This window comes from Galeopterus variegatus, unplaced genomic scaffold (genome assembly GCF_000696425.1).
Source record: "Galeopterus variegatus unplaced genomic scaffold, G_variegatus-3.0.2 Scaffold4315, whole genome shotgun sequence".
In the NCBI taxonomy this organism is placed as follows: domain Eukaryota; kingdom Metazoa; phylum Chordata; class Mammalia; order Dermoptera; family Cynocephalidae; genus Galeopterus; species Galeopterus variegatus.
In genome coordinates this window covers 170,946-193,205 of record NW_007730426.1, presented here as the reverse complement: position 1 = coordinate 193,205, position 22,260 = coordinate 170,946, and the positions used below count along the sequence as shown (strand labels likewise).

Here is a 22,260-nt window from a genome sequence, read left to right as displayed (position 1 = left end):
AGACAAAATAGACTCCAACTGGATAAAGTGATAACTGCTAGAACTTTATTACCCAGTGCTTCATCAGACAAGGAGAACCACAATGAGTGAATAGAATTAGGCTTTGCTATGTCAATTAGATGTTAAATAATTGGGGAGCTGGCAGAGAAGTCTGTGCAGGTGTCATAAAGATTCTGTTTGATGTTTGACTGCCGGCAGCTTTCAAGTCCTGCCTCCTCCTCCCCCTTCTGCCCCACATTTGGGCAAGCTGATGAAAGCCTGCCCCTGCTTGGCACTGGCGTGAAGTTCAAACCAGGCATGCCCAAGCCCACCCCTTCAGCACAATAAAAACCAGGGCCTCTTCCTCCTGTTCTCTCTCAAGCCACAAAAGCCACAGTCATCCCAGGCTTGGATACTGTGCTGCCTTCCCAGAAAGTCGCATGATGTGAGTCAGACATTTTTCTCATACCCTCTCTATGTGCGTGTGGCACCATCCATTTCAACATCTGACCTGTTGATTGGGAGGGGGGCCCATCTCATCTCTGCAGAACAACCACAACAGCAAGGCTGTACCCTTTCCCTCTGGTGTTAGGCCTGGCCACTGATCAGGAAGGAAAGCTGGGAGAGATGCCCAGCAGCAGCTGGAATTGTGTGGTTCTGTCCTGTTTCAGTGAGCTGAACCAGATCAACAGTGTACATACACTGTTAGAACTTCTGGTGCCCTTCAGAGTGTTAAAAAATGGCTGCTAGTTCACTTCTGCCTTCCAAGTGTTTCTTGTGGCCAACTCTAACATGGAAGGGACTTATAGAAAAGTTTCAGCTTAGATAAGTTGATGTAATACAAGACCACCACATAATCTAAGGGAGAAATATACAAATCCACAATGTCCCTGAAGAGCTTAACATACCCCTCTCAGATACTGAAAGATAAAGGAGGCAGGAAATGAGTGAAGAAAAAGAAAATTTGAATGACATAATAAATGTGAACTAATAAAAAAAAAAAAAGCTTCAAACCCAGCAGAGTAAACAATATTTTGGGGGTATCTATGGAACATTTACAAAAATTGACCATGTCACAAAAGAATTCTTAAGAAATCCTGGTGCTCTTGGTTCTCTGACCATAATGCAATGATGCTGGAGATCAGAAATAAAAGGACAGCTAAAATCATCCCATATGTATGGAAATTAAATGGATACAATAAATACCCTTAGGTTAAAGAGGAAATTGTAAAAATAAACATACAGTACTTAGAACTGATGGACAATGGAAATATGACATGTCAAAATGTGTGGAACACAGCTAAGTTAGTACTTGAAGGGAAATTGATGGCATTAAATAGGTTTCTTAGGAAAAAGACCTAAAAATAAATAATATAATCTTCAACTCAATAAGATGGAAAAGGAGCAACAAAGCAAACCTAACCAAATGTGAAAGAAAGAAATAATAAAGAGAAAAGCAAAAATTTATGATATAGAGATTAACAAATACAGCAGGAAATAAATGGGAGGATTAACAAAACTAAAAGCTGGTTCTAGAAAGGAATAGAGGGTAATTTCTGCCAAGATGGATTTACAAAAAAAGATGCATGTAAAAATACAGAATGATAAAAAGGAAAATAACTATTGTACTAATAATAACAAGACCATTTTTTCCTGAAAATTAATATGCAAGTATATTTGATAATTTAGACAAAGTAGGTAAATATCTGGAAAAACAGAAAAATACCAAGTTAAGGCAAGAAAAGTGGGAAACTTGAATAAACATCAGCAAAAAATTTAAACAATTATCAAAGATCTCTTCTCTAAAAAAGCCTTAGGCCCAGATGGTTTTATAGGTGCATTTTACCAAGTGTTCAAAGAATAAATAATTCCTATATTAGATGAGTTGTTACAGGAAATAAGATAAGCTGCTCAACCTTGCTAGCAAAATAGACAATGATAGCATGTGGGGGAAAAAAGAGCTATTTCATATATGAACACACATGAAAATTCGAATTAAGATAGTAGCTAATTGAATCTAACAGTATTAAATAGTACATCATGAATAAAATGTTTTATTCTAGAAATGCAAGGATATTTTAACACCCACGCCTTAGTCATTGTAAATTTTATGACATTAGTGGACGAAAAAGAAAAAAATGTTCATTCATCACATACTGACTGAATGCTTCTTCTGTGCTAGCAGTGTTCTACTAAAATGGGCAAGTACACCAGGGAGCGCTCTGCAGCAGTTAGAACCTGTGAATGAGACATATGTGTCCTGGGCTGATTGACTGTCCTGTAGCAGGAAACCTGAACACATAGAACACAAGTCTACATGTTTTTACAAAGACTCAAATCCAGAGGGAGAGGGGAATGTGAGTGGTAGGGATGGGGAGATGGAAATAGAATTGCTGTGTCAAAGGATACATACATGTATAAGGCATTTAATACATACTGCCAAATTCATCTCAAGAAAGGTATTATTTTTGCTTTACCGTTTTTTCAAACTGTTAAAATATTTATTATAGTGAAATCAGAAACTGTCATCTAGGGTCTGTAACTTCGTCTCTTTGTCCCTTACGTTCCAAATGGCAAAGGCGTGTAGAGCCATGAAAAACTGATATAGACATGATCTCTTCTTTTATTTTAATAGATATCAATTGAAGTCGAAACTCCTACCCAGATATCTTTAATTGATGAAGCATCGGGTGAGGTAACTAAATATTAAATATTGTGTGATTTTTTAAAAAATTTATGCTAAAATGATTGTCTTTCTCCGTGATTTTGAATGCTCATTTAGCCATAAATAAAAACTTAGTAATTGTGTGAGTTTTTAGGAAAACAAAAAAACAAAAAACCAAAACATTTATGATTGTCTTAGTCCATTTGGGCTGCCATAACAAAATACCATAGACTGGGTGGCTTAAACAGACATTCATCCCTTACAGTTCTAGAGGCTGGAAGTCCAAGATTAAGGCTCTCACAGGTTAGGCGTCTAGTGGGGTCTGCTTCCTGGCTTAAATATGTCCTTACCTGGAAGGAGTGGCAGACAAGCTCCCTCAGTCCTCAGGCTCCACCCTCAGGAACTAATTACCTTCCAAAGGCCTCCTAATGAAATCATGTTGGGGGTTAGGATTTCAACATGTGAATTTTGGAGGGACACTAACATTCAATTCATAACAGTGTTGTATTTATTTCCTATACTGAAAGGATTGGATGTAGCTTATTTTTTGTCAAAGTTGCTCTTTTTTAGAAATACATGCTAATGATGGGAACACCAGGTGTTGATATTACTACTATATGATGTCATTGTCACATTTATTAAGTTTATTATAACATTCAGGATATGAAATGGTTAATAGTTTTGTAGCAAATTTATGTATAATTTTTTTTTTCAAATCATTTTCTTATTCAAAATAAAGTCATTGCCCAAATGCATAAAACATATTTTTTATTCTTAAATTTGGAAGTAAGTACTTTTATAAATGTACAAGGGTACTTCAAAAAGTTTATGGAAAAATAGAATCAAAAGATGGTACAAATCTGTCCATGAACTTTTTGTATCATTTTGTATTGTTTTAATAGTAAGTAGGAATATGGACCTACCTTTACCTTCTTTTTAAAAAAATACCTTAAATTATACCTAGGACTAGGAGGTAGTTTCCTATTTTCTGGCAATCTAGTTAATATTAGTTCTGTAACCTGATTATAATGTGTGGCTTTAACATGTTTAATTCTGAAAGTGTCTTGTGTTGTACAAATGTGATCAGAACAGAGACTGACTTTTTCAGATATTTCTTTTTTGGAGAAGATCGGACAGTTGAAGTATTCCTCTCATCAAGTTATCCTAAGGGAGGATTACAGACCCAGTTTTCGGTGGGTTAAAAAGGAGAAAAAAAATGGATGGCCTGAGCCTTTCTAAATGTCATCTTGGGCTCAGTTAGTTAAATGCTGGTGCAGGGAATACTATAATTTGTTTGCAGCCTTTGCCACAGACAAGTATGTTAGTGAAAGGCTTTCTCAAAACTGGGCAGCAAACAGTAGGCAGGCTCTTATTGAGCAGAGTGTTGCTGTCCCACTCTCATCTTTTATGTGTCTTCTTGTGCGCCCTGGCTTTTGTGCATTATTTATCCAGCACCAGCCAACGGAAGACTCCATTTGAAAGAGGTCTTCAGAATAAAGAATATTAGCCTTCCATGAGGAGCCACCATTCTTGGCGTGTCCAGAGCTCTGTCCCCACTTGCTGATAGCTGGAGAGACAGCACTGCCCGGCAGCCTCTGCCCTAATAGGACAGTGTGATATGCAATGTGGTGAATTGGGACTGGGGTACATCCAGACAGCTTTATTGAGATATAATTCATATACCATACAATTTACCATTTAAAGCATACAACTCAGTTGCTTTTAATATAGTCACAGAGTTGTGTATCCATCACCATAATCAATGTTAGAATATTTTCATCACCCCAAAAGAGAAACCCTGTACCCCCTGCTGTCATTCCCTACCTCCCTTCGCCCCAGCCCCTGGCAACCACTACTCTACTTTCTGTCTGTATGGATTTGCCTATTCTGAACATTTTGTGATCATACAACATGAAAAGATCATACAACATGATCTTTTGTGACTGGCTTCTTTCACTGAGCATAACGTTTTCAAGGGTCAGCCACGTAGTGCGTATGCTGGTGTTTCATTACTTTTTATGGCCAAATAATATTCCATTGCATGGCTATACCACATTTTGTTTATTCGTTCATCAGTTGACTGACATTTGGGCTGTTTCCACTTTTATGCTAGTGTGAAGAATTCTGCTATAAAATTCATAAACAAATTTTTGTGTGAATAGACATTTTCATTTCTCTTGGGTATGTAACTAGAAGGTGGAATCACCAAGTCTTGTGGTAACTCTGTGTTTAATTGTTGAGTGGATATAGATTCTACTTATTTGGAGGATTTGGAGAATGAGGAATTTGGGGAAGACTGGCAGCAAGTTCTTGAGAGGTGCTTGAATGTATTTTATTAAGGAGGGTTGTATTTAGCTAGGTTTTAATGATAACTTCTTCTGTTATTATTTTTTCTTTATTTTCTTTTTAGAAGGAAGAGATTGTTGTGACTCTCTTACCAGCTGGTCACTGCCCAGGATCAGTTATGTAAGGGTGCTCATCTATTTTGCCGTTTTACTATATGTAGGGTCTAAAAAATAATATGTATAAGCAGAATGGACTATTTTTCTGGCAGTTTCTTTAATCTTTGTTTCCAAATTGAACTTGGGGGACTGAGGTAAGGATCAGATTTGAAACATGGCTTTCTTATCGTGGAAGTCTTCAATAGCTGTTTCTCCAATGACTGCATTTTCTCATCATACAGATCTTTCTTTTCATGAACAGAAATGATCTCAATATATAATTGAGAGTGCAAACATATTTCATGGAACAACTCTTACAAACTCAGTAGAATCTCAATTCTGTTATTTTTTTCTACTCTAGGGAAGAGGGGCAGTTAAGTGCCTGGTGTGGTACTTAAAAGCTATTGAAATTCCATTAACATTGTATCATAATGGATATGTTTGGCAGGAAGCATTTGCTGTGGATTTAGCATGTATTTGCTTTATTAAGATTTCATATGAGATTTAGAAGTCACTGATATATTTCCTTGTCAGGTTTTTATTTCAGGGCGATAATGGAACTGTCTTGTACACAGGGGACTTCAGACTGGCGAAAGGAGAAGCTGCCAGAATGGAGCTTCTGCACTCTGGGGGCAGGTAGTGGGCCTCATGCAATTCTTGAATGTAAGCCCACATAGTTAAAAAAGTTTTATTGCTCTTTTCCCACCAAACATAAGCCTTTGTTTCTATTAGAAATCAAATTTGATTATAATATTTGTTTCAGGAGAGCAAATTTTTCTCCTTGAAATGGGGTAACGGAATATTCTGTATGCTGATTGGATACATGAATTTGTCAAAATCCATTGGATCATTTATGCAAAATCTGTGTATTTTATGGTATGGAAATCATTTCCCAACAAAGTCAATTTAACAAGAAAATTCCAAAAACGAACAAACAAAAACCCCCCAAATTCCAAATGGAATGGAATACCCTGTAAAATAACTGAGAGTTTAAATTTTACACATAATTTATGTCATGTTAGATGGCTAACACCAATTTTTCTTTCTTTCAGAGTAAAAGACATCCAAAGTGTATATTTAGATACTACTTTCTGTGATCCAAGATTTTATGAAATTCCAAGTCGGGTAAGTCCACCTGGAGAAACCGTATGATCATCCGGCCAGGCCACATTTCTAGTATAAAGTTGGTTGGATAAATGTCCCTCTTGGCACAAATACCTGTGGATGTTGGGAATGAAAAGGGCAAATGAGGTTCCTCAGAGTGTTAAGTGTCTTTTAAAAATCCTGCCCAGGGGGAGTGTTTAAATGGAATTCTAGAGCTGGTTCGAAGCTGGATCACTCGGAGCCGGTACCATGTGGTGTGGCTGAACTGCAAAGCAGCTTATGGCTATGAATACTTATTCACCAACCTCAGCGAGGAGCTCGGAGTCCAGGTAAGGTGCATTCCTTCTTTTCTCTCACTCCTTTTTATATCCTCCCAACTTCACCTTTCCTTCCCCTCCCACTCCGCAAATAACCCAAAACAGTGGCAGCAACCTGTGAAAATGGGTCTGCAGCAGCCCCTCTGAAGTAATGTGTATCATCTATTTATCTACTTATTTTTATTTATTTATTTATTTATATTTTAATTTTTTGGTAGCTGGCCCATACGGAGATCTAAACCCTTGACCTTGGTGTTATAACACTGCGCTCTAACCAACTGAGCTAACCAGCCAGCCCCATTACATCATCTTTGTTTACTCACGTCCTCATTGGAGGGAAGGGACAGAAGCCCACGTGGCTTAGAAGAGCCTTCAATGAAATGCCCGTCAGAGGGAGTATTTTTTTCCAAACTGTCGGTCATGAAATTAATTTAGTGATTGTGATCAGCATTGAAAATAAATTTGAACTAGGAGATATCTGACTGTGTAACTTGCTGTCAGAATAATTATCATTTTGGGAAAATTGACCTAGGGAATCAGACACATACATGAAAAAACACACATGGATGTATATGTGTGCCGGGTGGCCATGGAAATCATATCTCTTACTGCGGGTCATGGTCAGCAACGTGTGAACACTGTCCTGGAGCACTGGTTCCTGAGCTGCATTGATGGGTCAGTCTCAGGCTGAGAGGGAGTTTTCCCCCATCCCATCCGGATGGTTCCTTCCCCACTGCTCCCTACTGGGCTCCCAAACCCTGAGCAGCAGAGCCCAGGGTGTGGGCGGGTTGCAGGTAGCCCCCTTCCAGCAGCACTCACATGAAGAGTAAGGCTTGTGCTCTTGTCCCTAAGAGAAGATGGAGTTTTGATGACTCTGAACAAAATGAAGTACTGGAACTAACTGGCCTTCTAAATTCTACTTCATTTTGTAGCTTTTAATATACGAGGGTACCTCAAAAAGTTGTGGGAAAATGGAATTAAAAGATAGTATGAATCCTTGCGTGAATTTTTTGAAGACCCCTGGTAGATCCCCCAGCTAACAAACTTGTACCAAGAACTTTAGTAGAGTTAAATGATCTTGTTTTTCTGCATTTGAAATTTCAAAAATCCCTCCCTTCTCTGTCCCTCCCTCCTTCATGAGTTTTTACTTCCTAAGTCCTTCTTTCCTCAGTTTCTTCCTTCCTTAAGTCCTTCTGTCCAAATGTGTAAAGTTGCCAGCTCTCCATTTTGGGAAGGATTGCTTTCATTTGGAGATTGCCCTTCCTTTGTTTTTTGGTGTTAAAATGGCCCTTTAAGTTAAAAAATCACAGTGATAATAGATCGTGTGTTATCACACACTCATATACTTATATGTACTACCTGTACTTTTTAATTCCCTCATGCTCTCTTTTGACAAAATATAAATGAAGCAACCATTCGTCAGTCTCAGATTTGCTTTGTCAATTTTAGTGGTGTGTGGTATGGAGAAGACTGGGAGCTTCCGTTCTAGGGCCCTTGCAGGAAAAAGCCGTGGGCTGAGGAGGGGGCTCAGGGGTGGCAGGAAACAGGCCTTTGGTGGTGACCTCAGAGTTTCCTCTAAGCAAACTGCCTCCAGCGTGAACCCTATCTTAAGTCTAATAATCCTTTTGCAGGGCATAGGAACAATTTTAAAAAGGGAGAGCAGTGAGGTTTTTGACTAAGTAAGGGACTTTAGTGGTGATCTATGGCAATTTTTTCAGTCTTCAATTTTGTGGGAGTGAACGTTTCTATAGCTCTCTTTGTACATCTCAGTATTTACCTCCTTTTCCCCCCTCCACAGAGAGACCAGAAAATCAAATTCATTGTTACTTATTGGTCACTAGTAGATGGGTAATGAGCAGAGTAGGCCACAGAATAAGGACGTAATTATACTGTATTCTTTTTATACCTGTCTTGGTATCAATTACCATGGCAACTTGACATTATTCTAATCTGTTATTCAGACATCAAAATGGGAACACTACTTTTTTTTTTGCCATTTCAGAATGCTAATATGAATTTTGCTACTTATTTACTTTGAAGTAGCTAGAAGATAAGCTTTAAGTAAAACTGACACATTGGTTTTAACACTTTAAAATGAATTAGCCTTAAATTTTAAAAGTTTGAATAATTGCTTTTCTGCATCAGCTCTCCCCCTTTAAGCCCAGTGAAGTGAGGGGATCTGGGTTCTCTGCTTTCTAGTCCAGTTTTCCCCCTACCAACTGCCCCTCTGTGCCGCCTTGTGTGTATGTCTTTAAGAGTAGGTGATTTTTGATTGTTTTTGTCTGCTCTGTTCATTGCTATATACCCAGTGTTTAGAATAAAGCTTGACACATAGTAGGTACACAATAAATATCAATTGAATGACTCTTGAAGAACTGAAGGACAATATTAGCACGATCAAATGATATCCATGAGCCACGTCTCCATAATTTTTTACCACCAGCAACAGGCAGTAACCTTGACTGGCCAGCCCTTTGCCTGCTGACAGCTTGGCGGGATTCTCATGTGCACAGAAATAGCCATAAAGTAGGTTTCAAGAAAGAAGAGAGGGTTAGTTTACTAACTGGATGTTTGGCCCCTGAATAATTACCCTGGAAAAATTTGTATACAGGAGACACATTTCGAGTGATTTGCTTATCTCTGTTATTTTTTTAGGTTCATGTGGATAAACTGGATATGTTTAGAAACATGCCTGACATTCTTCATCATCTTACAACAGACCGTAGCACTCCCATCCACGCATGCCGGCACCCAAAGGTACATGTGGAAGTGACTTTTCTCATATTGTTTGTCTGATCCATAAAAACAGAATTTTAGGTCAAGAATGAACCTCAGAAATTCCATTTTTAGGGTCCTTACTTCACAAATGTAAAACCTGAGGTGACAACTGATCCTAAGTTGTTAACTCAAGGTCATGCAACTATATATCACTGTATTCCATTACAGTACATGACATAATTAGTAAATAGATGCAGATTCTTACATCTTTTAAATGAAATATGTTCCTACACATTTGAGAATACAAATTTATTTGTAACAAAATTAGTGATATGTTATAGCTTATAACTAAAGGAAACACATATTCATGATCCACTGCTATTTATTTTTGAGACTCGTGACATGCACGTTTATACACTTTATTTTTCTTCTACTCGTTTGAGATGAATATCTAGATATAACTTCAGACTTTGAAATAGTTACATGTATTAATTTTTTTTTTTTTTTTTGTCTTTTGTCTTTTTTCCGTGTCCGGCAACGGATTGCAACCCTCAGTGTTGCCCCCGTACCGGACCGGGGACCGGCAACGGGATCGCAAGCCTCGGTGTTGCTCCCGCGCCTCGCTCAGCCAGTGAGCGGGAACCGGTCTGTACATGGGATCCGAACCCTCGCACAGGAGCGCCGCCGCGCTTCCCAAGCGGCGCACTATCCAGTGCGCCACCGGGCCGGGCCTACATGTATTAATTTTAAAGGAATTTTAAAGGTCCAATTTTAAAGGAATGTTTCCAATATCTTTGCAACTTGTAAGTTGTTTCCTAATGCCTCCATAGAACTGGCTTCTGTTATTAAATGCCAGGTATAAGGCTTTCATTTTGAATTTGCCTTTAAAATGTTTTTTTCATTTTAATTGTTAATACTAATTAGTATTCTTCAAATGCAGTGGTATGAGTGATCATAATTTTCCTCTGAATTTTAAAAAGCATTCAAATGCTGAGAAATTGTTTTAGTAAGCAGTGCATTTACACATTTAGATCTCCATCATAGTACTATATTGGCTCCATCAATCAAAAACCTAAAAGAAAGTTGCTCAGCCAGGGCTGGCCCGTGGCTCACTTGGGAGAGTGTGGTGCTGATAACACCAAGGCCAAGAGTTCAGATCCCTATATAGGGATGGCCGGTTAGCTCACTTGAGAGAGCGTGGTGCTGACACCACCAAGTCAAGGGTTAATAAGATCCCCTTACCAGTCATCTTTAAAAAAAAAAAAGTTGCTCAGCTCTAATAAGAAAGCATAGTTTTAAGCGAAAAAAGAATTCTTATCTACAGCATGGAATGTTCTCCTTCATGCCACTGTAAGAGAGCTGCAAGGTAAGAAATTACTTTTGATGATTGGTAAGCTGCATATTATAATTTGCATTCATGAATTTCTTCCATCATGTTGGGTGTGTATACATATATATAAATGCTTATATATACACACACATCTGGTGGATTCTTGGATGGATAAAAATAATGTAGATACAAAATATAAACCATTTTGTCCTTTTTTCTGTTGGACTTGTAGTCTTTGACCCTGTGCCCCATAAATCTCTTAATTGGAAAATTTCCTTTTGCTCTGAATTTTCTCACATCTGACCAAGCACCTTAATTTGTAATCACTACTGCTGTCATTTTCCACATGGCTACTTTTCTTGAGACACTACTTCTAGTGGCTTAAGGTATTTCTTAGATCACGTAGCCTTTAAAAATGCTGACTGCCCCAAAATAAACAAACAAACAAACAAACAACATCAACAACAAAATATAGACTGCTGGGTCCAGAGCTTGTAGGGTCCTGTTGCTATCTCATTCGCAACTTCAGTAGAAACAGCACCAAAGGCATCCTGGAAAAGATTTGATTGGGATGGAGTGTTAATGGTTTTGAAGGATCTATATCTAAAAATGATGTCTTTGGAAAAATCATCATTTTTCAACCTGTTGAAAACACTTTTATTTGTTAACTTTTTTTTCCTCCAACTTTGTTTTGAAAAATTTTAAAACAGAAAAGTTGTTAGGCTAGTACAAAGAACACCATATACCCCTTCATCTGGATTATCTGGATCTGCCAATTTGTTAACAATTTGTCTCAGTCTCTCTCTCTCTGTAGCCAACCTCCACCCCAAACCATTTGAGAGTAAATTCAAACTTCATGGCACTTTACCACAAATCCTTGAGCACATGTGTCTTGAGAACAAGAGCAGATTCCTATGTAACCACAATATAGCTTTTCCACTCAGGAAATTCAATGTTGATACAATGTGATTAGCTAGGATACAGTCTGTATTCAAATTTCCTCAGTTGTACCAATAGTGTCCTTTATAGCTTGTGGGGACAGAGGAGCAGGGACATGTGAGATTTAATTAAGGATCATGTGTTGCATCCACCTGGGGTCTCTGTTGATGTAGATCTTGTCTCCAGCCTTTCATTTCTCTTTCCTCATACTGATGGTTGTTTTGCAGAATGTTCATCAATTCGGAATTATCTGATTTTTTTCGTCATGTCTACATTTTATTTTTCATGTTTGAAACTTATTTATATTTATTTTTGAGACCCTACCAACACACAGATATGTTGAAAATGTAGAATTGTTTTTCTATATTTTTTATCTTTTTTAGGCAGAGGAATATTTTCAGTGGAACAAATTACCCTGTGGAATTACTTCCAAAAATAGAATTCCACTCCAAACAATTAGTATTAAGCCATCTACCATGTGGTTTGGAGAAAGAACCAGAAAAACAAATGTCATTGTGAGGTAAGAAAGCAATGTCATAAGTCTTCTGAGAGAAACCTTGTTTAAAGGTAAGTTATCTGATTTAATTTAGCTTAAATGCAGTTAAGCCTAAGTCCAAGAAGAGGATATAACTGTGGGAAATAACTTCTTAAACTTAAACTTTATTTAAGTTGAAGGTATGCTGCCTTTAAACCTATCGCAATACCATTAGCCAACAAATCCTGAGGTCTACTGTAGTGTGTTAGATAAGATGGTTGGCGACGGAGGGTATCCGAATGCTTGGCTAAGAGTTATAGCCTGATGTCATAGAGAATAGATGCCCTTGGCAGAGTAGAGGAGTTACCATATGACCATATCTTAGCAACATTCCTTGACTTTGGCTATTCAGAATGTCTACACCAGATTTCCATTTCTGGAAGAAGTTCATTCCTACCCGAAGAAGAAATTCCTGATTGAAGGGTGATTGCATACTGAAATAGCCTAAATGGGAAGGGTGGAAGTTTAGAACATAGTTTAGTTTTGCTAACTGACCTTTTTATTTTCTATTTTCACTTCCCTTTAGGACTGGAGAGTGTTCATACAGAGCTTGTTTTTCTTTTCATTCCTCCTTCAGTGAGGTAAGAGGATCTCATGTACTTATAACCCTGGTTGCTGACCATTCCAAAGCCTTCATGGTTGACAGCACCCCCCTTGATTTCCAGAGGCATCTCTTTTTCTATTCAAATCTCATTTTCTTTCAGTTTTTTTCTAAATACAGTCAGTCCTCATTATTTGCAGATTCCATATTTCCATGTTTGCCTACTGGGTGAAATTTATCTGTAACTCCAATATCCATGATCACAGTGCTTTTGTGGTCATTTGTAGACATGTATAGTGTGGTAAAAAAGTTGAGTCACCAACATGTGCGTGCCCAGCTCAGGTCCAACAAGGGGACACTGCCTTTTAGTTTCAATTTCACACTGTAAACAAGTGTCCCTTTTGTGGTCTATTGCGTGCCATGTTTTTTGCATTTCTATGCTTTTTCTTGGTGATTTCTCTATTTACAATGGTGCCCAAGCATAGTGCTGAAGTTCAATCTAGTATTTATAAGTCCAAGGAGGCTATGATTTGCCTTATGGAGAAAATACACATCAGATAAGCTTTGTTCAGGCATGAGTTACAGTGCTGTTGGTTGTGAGTTCAGTGTTAAAGAATCAACAACATATATTAAATGAAGCATCTTTAAACAGAAACATACATAAAACAAGGTTATTATTGATTGCTTGAAAAAAACGATGTCACCAGAGGCTTGCAGGAATTTACCCTGTATTTCCCCTAGGAGCAGTGGTTCAGTATTCACTAATTCAGTGTTCACAGTGACTTTACAGACCATAACTACTGCGAATAGTGAGAACTGACTGTATTAATGTATTGTTTTAAGGCAGGCATTTGATGAAAGTGTGTAAACTTATACAAGTGAGAGAGGGTGCTTCTCTGTTAGGTGTCTCTTGACTCCTTGTGGCCACTTCATCTCTGAGTAGTAATGAATCTTTTCTGCTATAGGCTTGATCTTACTTTATCCTGATTCCCTTAAGAAGCCTTAGATTTCTACCAGCCTCAACTCTGATTGATTGTGCAAATCAAATAGGTGGTGGGCAGGCAAGTAATGGTTTCTATTTGCACGCCTACTTTGAAGGTACAAAAGAAATTGTTTATGAAAGATATCTAAAGAATAGATCTTCCTGCCTCCCCACTGTCCTAACTAAAGTAGCCATTTTACTTTAATATAGAGTTATTGGTAATTCCTGGGTTCCTGTCTCTTTTAATTTGGTCCTTTATTTGGGAATTTGGATACTAATAATTACTTTGTGCTAAGTCTTTCCATTTGCAAAAGGGAATAAAGGTTTTTGTGTTGTCATTATCAACTTTGTAATGGATAATTTTAATAAATGTTTCACCAGGTACTGGGCTAAGCACTGTACATGTGTTATCTTCTTTATACTTTTAGATGAAGAATCTAAGACTTAAAGACTTAAGGTAACTTGACCAAGATCACAAGTTCACTAAGATCTAATAAGCGACAAAGCTGAAATTGGTCTGGGTTGTAGATATGTTTTGATGAACAGTGACACAGTTCCTCTGTTTAGCAGTCTGAACTTTACAAAAAATTAAGTGATTTATGAAACTTTTCCATGTAATTGTGCTTGTTTAGAATTGTTGGGAAAGGCAGTCTACACGTGCATAGTCTTTCAACCCCTACTTGGCCACATAAGAACATGCCTTGGCCCTGGAAACTTCCTTAACCAAGAGATAAAGAGTGCACACACCTCTGTTGGCTTATCACCCTATGTAGGAGCATCTTTCTCTGTTTGAGTCTCACAAACTCTGCCTCTGTGTCAACAGCCCTCAGGCTTATCTCAGCTTTCAATGTTTCAGACACCACAGGGCAGAGGAGAGGGAAGGTGGGGTACTTCCTGTGCGGGAGGAGAGGGGTGCGTGTAAGCAAATTGCCTTGCATGGCTGCAGGAGAGAGAGGCCCGCTGGCCATGGGGGACTGGCGCACACTATTGAAGCTGATCTTGTGCTGTCTGTCTTCTTTAAGTAAAGCCTCGTTCCTTCCAGTGCTTGACTGTGTTGTTTTCTCCTTGGCAATTCCGATATCAAGATGCAATGGGCAGAAGCATTTGGAGTCCTGCGCCAGTGCATGGTGTTCTGCTCAAGGAGAATAGAACATTAGAACAAGTCAAGTAACCCCGAAGATGCAGCTCCCATGATGTTGCTAATGACTGTTTGTAGGAGGAAAGATATGCCGTTTTAAGACCTTGTTGTCTTGTGCGTATTATAGTTGATAGCTAAGTTCTAACTCACTTGAAAGGGGATTTGTTAAATATGGGCGAAGGACCATCTTAGACAAGGAAACAAATGTCCTATTAAAAAATAGAGTCTTTGAATCCCGTTAATCAGTGATCTTAAGCTCTTACCGTGGAACAGAATCACCTGGGGAACATTTAAATGTACTGAGTATTGTTCAGTGTTCAAAGGATCTTTGGGAGTGAAGTCTGGGCATTGGGTATTTCTTTTTCCTAAGAAGTCCCCAGGTGATCCCCACGTGCAGTGGGCACTGGGAACCAGGGCTGTAAGAGATTTCTGCTTCTCTTTACCCTGGCCTCCCCTTACCTCCTCTAACACTGCAGTCTTTCATTATAGAGATAACTGATCCATTTTATTTTCCTTCTTCTAGATTAAAGATTTCTTGAGCTACATCTGTCCTGTGAATGCATATCCGAATGTCATTCCAGTAGGCACAACTATGGATAAAGTTATAGAAATGTGAGTAGTTGCTACTTGCAGAACTTGTATTGTTTCTATTGTGGCTCTTAGCTAGGGGACAAAGAATAGTTTTGCCTGAATGTTTACAAATCTAGAACTGGCTTCTGTTGTGACACTTTTGAATTTATATTCATTTCCACTTTTTGCTTTCAGTGTTTCCTTTAGTTCACAGTGAGGCAGGATGCACAGGTAGTGTTTGTCATTTGGCCTTCTTTGAGTCCTGGTTCTACCTTTTCCTAGCAGTGTGATCTTGGCCAGATCACTTCTCTGAGCTAGTCATTTTGAGTCATCAAAATAGGAATATTTATGTCTATTCAGTGGCTTTCTCAGAGGTTTGCATATGACATATGAAAAGCACCTAGCACAGTGCCAAGTAGGTGGAAAGTTAAAGATATCTATTGAACGAATAAATAAAACCTAGAGGAAAGATGAAACAGTATAATAGATATCTTTTACTATTACTGTTTTCTTCACCTCTTTGAGTTTTATTTATCCATTCATTAAAGATTTCTTTAGTACCAACTATATGTTAGGCACTGTGCTTGTGACCAAGTTGACTAAGACAACACTCTGTCCCAACAGAGCTCTAGTCTCATGGGGAGGATGGCTGTAAATGGAAGCATACTGTACACAAGCCACTATGGGTGCGTGAAGGAATTAGGCCAAGGTGTCAGGGAATCTGTCCCAAAGACTCTCAGGAGGACTTACAGGACCAGTCTTGCCGATGTTGATGGAAAGTGGGATGCAGGAGCTCTGGAGGGAGGTCTGGGTTGGAGACAGATTTGGAGTTGGCTGTGCAGGTGATAACTGATACCATGAATACAGATGAGGTCACTGGGAGGGTGTGAGTAGGGGTCACCAGCTGAGGCCAGGATTCTGGGCAGCACATTTAAGTGAGGAGTGGAGGAAGAGGATCTGGAATGAAATATAGACAGAGTGGCCCAGACGGTGGGAGTAGAGCCAGGTGAGGATAATCATGTGGTGGAGGCAAACGAAAGGGAAAGTAGAGGGTGTCAATGTCAGTCAAATAATAAAGGCACGGCGAAGTGTCCTGTTACCTTGATAATTAGGCTGTTTGTGGGTGCTCAGGGAGAGCATTTTCAGTAGACTTGTGAATTAGAGGCCAGATTTCAGTTGTTTGAGAAATGGGTAACAAGTGAAGAAATTAAGAATATGGAGGACAGGCTATTCTTCCAAAAGTTGGCAGTGAAGGGAAAGTTACAGACAAGATGGTAACTGGAGGCAAGAGTCTAGAGGCTTTTGATCTTAAAATAGCCGAGATTTAAGTATACCTTATGGAAATAAACTTGAATATACGTAGAACTGAACATACTTAAGAATCACTTGGGGTGCTTGTTAAAATGCATATTCCCCCCTTGCATTTTTATCAGGGAATTCTATTGTGAATAGGTGGAAGAGGATGACCTCACTTTGAAAAAGTTACCCAAGGAGAATAGTTGAAATGACTGCAGAGAGAAACGGTAAAAGAGCAGATTCTAGAGGGGTTGCACAGGAATGGATGCAGAAAATATAGGAGTAGAGATTCTAGAGGGGTTGCACAGGAATGGATGCAGAAAATAGTTGTGGACCTGAGAATAGGAGCGAAGACATAAAATGGCTGTAGTTATAAATAATTGTCAGGCTGGGAGCTTAATGGCTCTCTTCAAGTGGTATGTTATATTTTATCCTAAAGGTTTCTGGGAATCTGGCAGAAGGAAGCATTTGGCCATGTGGCCCTCCAAAAGGGGTAGGGCAACTTCACATCTTATTTTGTGCCCTGTTGTATTTTATCTCCACTGTGTCTTAACTTTCAGACCTAGAATGAAGAGATCAAATTTGTGAGATTCTTGCAAGATAGAAGAAAACCTCATTAAATAGGGAAGGGAGCTGGCTGGTTAACTCTGTTGGTTACAGCATAGTACTGATTAAAATGGGAAGCAGGGGCTGGCTGGTTAGCTCAGTTGATTAGAGCATGGTGTTGATAACACCAAGGTGAAGGATTCAGATCCCCTTACCGGCCAGCCACAAAAACAGAAATAAAAACAGGGAAGCGGAAGCAGCTAGCTATACTATATTCCCTGAACACCAGAAGGTGTCACTGTATTACCTTCTAGTTTTTCCTGCTTTTCTGCATTGGAAGAGCAAAGATCTAAGTTTACTCTATTCTAATAATTACATATCTACCAGGCTGTATTTAGTGCATATATTTCCCACTTTGTTATATAAAGTGATTTTTAGCTATTAAACATTGCTTCTCAGGTCTTAAAAATAGTTGTGTGATTTTCCCTACCGTTGCATTTTTGTTATCTCTATAAATGATGCTTATATGCCAGCAGCTTTCTCAAAAGGAAAAATTAAATATTCTGATTCATTCCAGCTTAAAGCCTTTATGCCGATCTTCCCAAAGTACTGAGCCAAAGTATAAACCACTTGGAAAACTGAAGAGAGCTAGAATAGTCCACCTAGACTCAGGTAAGAATGGTCCTGGGTTCAGAAGTGTGGGCTTTCCGCAGAGACCGCTTTTCAGGATGCTCTGGTCTGGTGAAAGTGGCCTTGGGCAGAGTGACCCTGGGACCCACTGTAGCTCAGACTTGTTGCATGGTTTCAGGAAGAGCTTTGCTTTCCTGTCTTCAGCATATGAAATTGGGAGTCTGATCTACTTTGAAGGTTGAAAACAGGTGGTGAAAATGGTGCCCTATTGTATGGTGTCCTCAGCTTTCTGGAAGCATGCCCTATGACTTGCATAGGCCATCGGAGAGGCTGTGTTGTTATCCTTGAATGTTTCCTTCAAGATAGTAGTAAATTCTGGTAATGCAGACTCTTCTTGTCATCACTTCTTTTTTTTTTTTTTTTGTCTTTTTCGTGACCGGTAAGGGGATGGCAACCCTTGGCTTGGTGTCGCCCGCACCGCACTCAGCCAGTGAGTGCACCAGCCATTCCTACATAGGATCCGAACCCGCAGCGGGAGCATCGCTGCGCTCCTAGCGCCGCACTCTCCCGAGTGCGCCATGGGGTTGGCCCTTCTTGTCATCATTTCTGATCAGATTGATCAGTAGTGTTTATACAAATGGATTTTCTCCATACTTTCTTACCTTCTTTCATGGCTACTTTTGTTTTTTAGTCAAGGGCAGAGGTATAAGCTCTGAAGTAGAAATCAGAATGTTAGATTCTGAGCAAAGCTCTGCTGCATTAAGTCTGCAGCCAGATTTAGTGGTTAGAATTCTGGATTTTCATTCCTTTGGTGGAGAGCCAGTTACTGTATCATATAGTGAGTACATGACCAAAACACACTAGATGATAATGATACTATTTATTGAACACCTACTATGTAGCAGGCGTTGTGCTAGGTTCTTAACATATGTTATAGCTAAACGTCTAAACTTACATGGGGTACTATCACAATTTTACCAATGAGGAAACTGAAGTTTAGAGAGTTAAGTAAATCCCCCAAGGCCTAGCAGAAAGTAAGTGAAGGGGCTGGGATTCTAATCCAGGTCTGTCTCTCCCATCTCTGCTTCTGCATTTCTGCTCACTTACAATCTAATTTAAAAACATTTAGATGCCAGTTCCAGGATTGATACAGTAAGCCTATTACTGGTGTCTGAAAAAAACGCACATTTTTTTTGTTTCAATAATTAAAAGGTTCTAGAAAAACAGTTCCCTTAATTTCAAATGTTGCCTATCACGTAATGCTTCTTCTAATGCTTATAATATACAAACTTAGTTTTATGTTTTTTAAAAACAGCTTTACTGAGGTGTAATGGATATACTATAACTTACACATGCTTAAAGTGTATGATTTGATAAATTTTTACATGTGCTTACACTTGAGAAACCATGACTACAATTAAGATACTAAAAATATCCATCACCCTGAATTTCCTTATGCCATTTTGTAATTTCCTCCCTGTCCTCCCCCATGCCAAGGCAACCACTGGTCTGCTTTCTGTCACTATAGATTAGTGTGCATTTTCAAATTTAACATAAATAGAATCATATAGTATGGCTGGCTTATTTCACTCAGCATATTTATTTTGAGATTGACTCATGTGGCATGCATGAATAGTTCATTCTTTTTTATTGATGAGTAGTAGTCTACTGCATGAATATATAAGGATACCTCAAAAAGTTCATGGAGCCAAGGGCAACTCCCTCCACCCGGAAGCAGGCAAGACAGCACACCCAGGGTCCTAGGCAGAAGCTGAGGGCAGCCTCCTCCCGCCCCCACCCCCCAGGAAGCAGGCAAGAGAACATGCCAGAAACACCACTTCTGTGCAGGTAGCCCACCACAGCCACGGCTGCTGCAAAAGTGGCTTGATGCCCATGGCTATAGCCATAGCCACCATGCAGGCAGCCTGCCAGGCAATTGACTGCATTGACACAAGGAGAGTCAACAGTGGAGACTGGAAAAAGAAAAGGATGTCTCTCTCCTCAAAGCCTGCTCCAGAATAATAGAAGAAGCAACTGCTCTACCAGATGACCAGATATCAACATAGAGATACTAGAAATATGAAAACCCAAGAAAGTACTACACCACCAAAAGAATACAGTAATTCTCAAATACCAGACCCTATAGTAAGTGGTAATTATTAGTAATATAGTAATTCTCAAATACCACATCCTTGAAATGATTGAAAAGGAATTCCAAGCAACAATCTTAAGGAAACTCATGAGAAGACTCAGACTCAGTCAGACAACTAGAAAAAAATCCAGGATATGAAGGAGGAAATATACAAAGAGATTAACACCTTAAAAAAGAATGTAGCACAACTCATGGAACTGAAAGATTCACTCAAAGAAATAAAAAAACAATCAATAGCTTAAGCAGCAGGCTAGAACAGGCAGAAGAAAGAATTTCTGATCTTGAAGGTAGTCTTTTCAAAATAACCCAGGCAGACAAAAATAAAAAAGGAAAAAAAAATTTTTTAAATGAAAATCTAAGAGAGCTAGCAGACAACCTTAGGTGCACAAAAATTTGAATCATGTGTTTTCCAGAAGGGGAGTGGAAAGGAAAAGGCATGGAAAACCTATTCAATGAAATAATAATGGAAAAGTTCACAGGTGTTGGGAGACATGTATCTTCAGATCCAGGAGGCTCAAAGATCCCCAAACAGATTCAACCCCAAAAGATCCTCTGAGACACATTATAGTCAAACTGGCATAGCTCAAAGACAAAGAGAGAATCTCAAGAAGCAAGAGAAAAGCACTAAGTCACTTATCTATAAGGGAGCCCCTATCAGACTAACAGACCTCTCAATAGAAACTCTACAGATCAGAAGAAAATGGGATGATATATTCAAAATACAAAAAAAGAAAAAATACTAAAATGGGATGATAAACTCAAAATACCAAAAGAAAAAAAAAAAAAAGTATTCCAGTCAAGAATATTACCCAGCAAGGCTATCCTCCAGAAATGAGGGAAAAATAGTGTATTTTCCAGACAGACAAAAACTGCATAGCTCACCACTACACCAGCAGTACTACAAGAAATCCTGAAGGGAGTCCTGCATCTGGAATCTAAAAAACAATAATCACTACCACCAATACACAAGAACAGAACCCACTGGTAGCACAAAAATGCAAATGAGAAAGAGAATCTAAATCTTACCAGCCAAAAAACCCCATAATGACAATGTAATAAGGCCCCTGCTTTATTTTTGATTTTAGTAATTTCAGTCTTCTTTCTTTTTTTCTTGGTCAGGCGGGATAAAGGTTTGCAAATTTTGTTGATCTTTTTAAAGAAAAAAAAAATTGGCAGAATATATGCCAAAATATTGCTAGTGGTATTCCTTGAATAATAGAATTTATTATTTTCTTTTTTGTTCCTTCATATTTTCTAAATTTTTGACACTGTACATTAATACACATACAATTTATTCCTACATCTAATACTACAATGTACATGTAATTTCTGAAGTGCATAAGTGTTATTTTGAAAAAGTAAAAAATACATATATTAAAAATAAGAAGTTCATAGAAAGATTCATATTATCTTTTAATTACATTTTTCCATGAACTTTTTGGCGTACACTCATAGTACAATTTGCTGATCCATTTACCTTATGTTAGGGTTACTTCCAGTGTTCAGTTATTACAAAGAAAGCTGTTATGAACATTCATGTGCAAACTTTTGTATGGACATAGGTTTTTATACCTACAAGTGGGCCACATGGTAGCTGTATCTTTATGAAACTGCCAAATTGTTTTCCAAATCCAAAGTGGCTGGACCATTTTACATACCCACCAGAAACGTATCAGAGTTCCGGTTGCTCTTCACTGTTGCCGATAATTGGTATGGTTAAACTTTTTAATTTTTAGTACCCTAATCAGTGTGTAGTGATATTTTGTTGTGGTTTTACTTTGCATTTCTCTAATGACTAGCAATGTTAAGCATCTTTTAATGACTTATTTGCCATCCATGTATCTTCATTGGTGAAGTGTCTATTCAAACCTTTCTAGGGCCGGCCCGGTGGCGCACTGGATAGTGCGCCGCTTGGGAAGCGTGGCGGCGCTCNTACCTTGGGGGGGGGGGCAAGTAGTATAGCTGAAAACACCTTTGCTTGACCCAGGGTCACAAAGATTTTCTTCTGTATTTTCTGCTAGAAATTGTTATAGTTTTAGGTTTTACATTTATATCTGTGATTCACTCTTGAGTTATATTTTTGCATATGGTGCAAGTACAAATCCAAGGTAACTTTTTTTTTCATATAGACATCCAAACATTCTTGAATTATTTGTTGAAAGGACTATCTTTTCTCCACTGAATTGCCTTTGCACCTTTGTTGAAAATCAGTTGAACATATATGTGGGGGTCTTTCTGTTATGTTCCATGATTTCTATCTTGACACTAGTACCATCTATTTTGATTATTGTAGCTTTGTAAGTCTTGAATTCAGGCGATGTAGGTTCTCCAACTTTGTTCTTTCTCAAAGTTGTTTTGGTTATCCTGTGTTCTTTGC

General features: G+C 38.6%; 1 protein-coding gene across 2 annotated transcripts in view; it reads left to right on the top strand.

The window, feature by feature from the left end:
* Positions 1–2,604: 2,604 nt before the first annotated feature.
* DCLRE1C (DNA cross-link repair 1C) overlaps positions 2,605–22,260 on the top strand; it is a 31,585-nt gene continuing 11,929 nt past the window's right edge. The window contains exons 1-10 of one of the 2 annotated variants that reach the window (XM_008587243.1): positions 2,605–2,674; positions 5,055–5,110; positions 5,661–5,721; positions 6,138–6,210; positions 6,378–6,518; positions 9,162–9,263; positions 11,877–12,013; positions 12,555–12,609; positions 15,213–15,301; positions 17,679–17,773. In XM_008587243.1, coding sequence (XP_008585465.1) covers positions 5,696–5,721; positions 6,138–6,210; positions 6,378–6,518; positions 9,162–9,263; positions 11,877–12,013; positions 12,555–12,609; positions 15,213–15,301; positions 17,679–17,773 — 718 coding nt within the window. In that variant the 5' untranslated portion in view covers positions 2,605–2,674; positions 5,055–5,110; positions 5,661–5,695. Of the gene's footprint in view, positions 2,675–5,054; positions 5,111–5,619; positions 5,722–6,137; positions 6,211–6,377; positions 6,519–9,161; positions 9,264–11,876; positions 12,014–12,554; positions 12,610–15,212; positions 15,302–17,678; positions 17,774–22,260 lie in introns of both variants that reach the window. The other variant, XM_008587242.1, reaches the window with a different exon arrangement.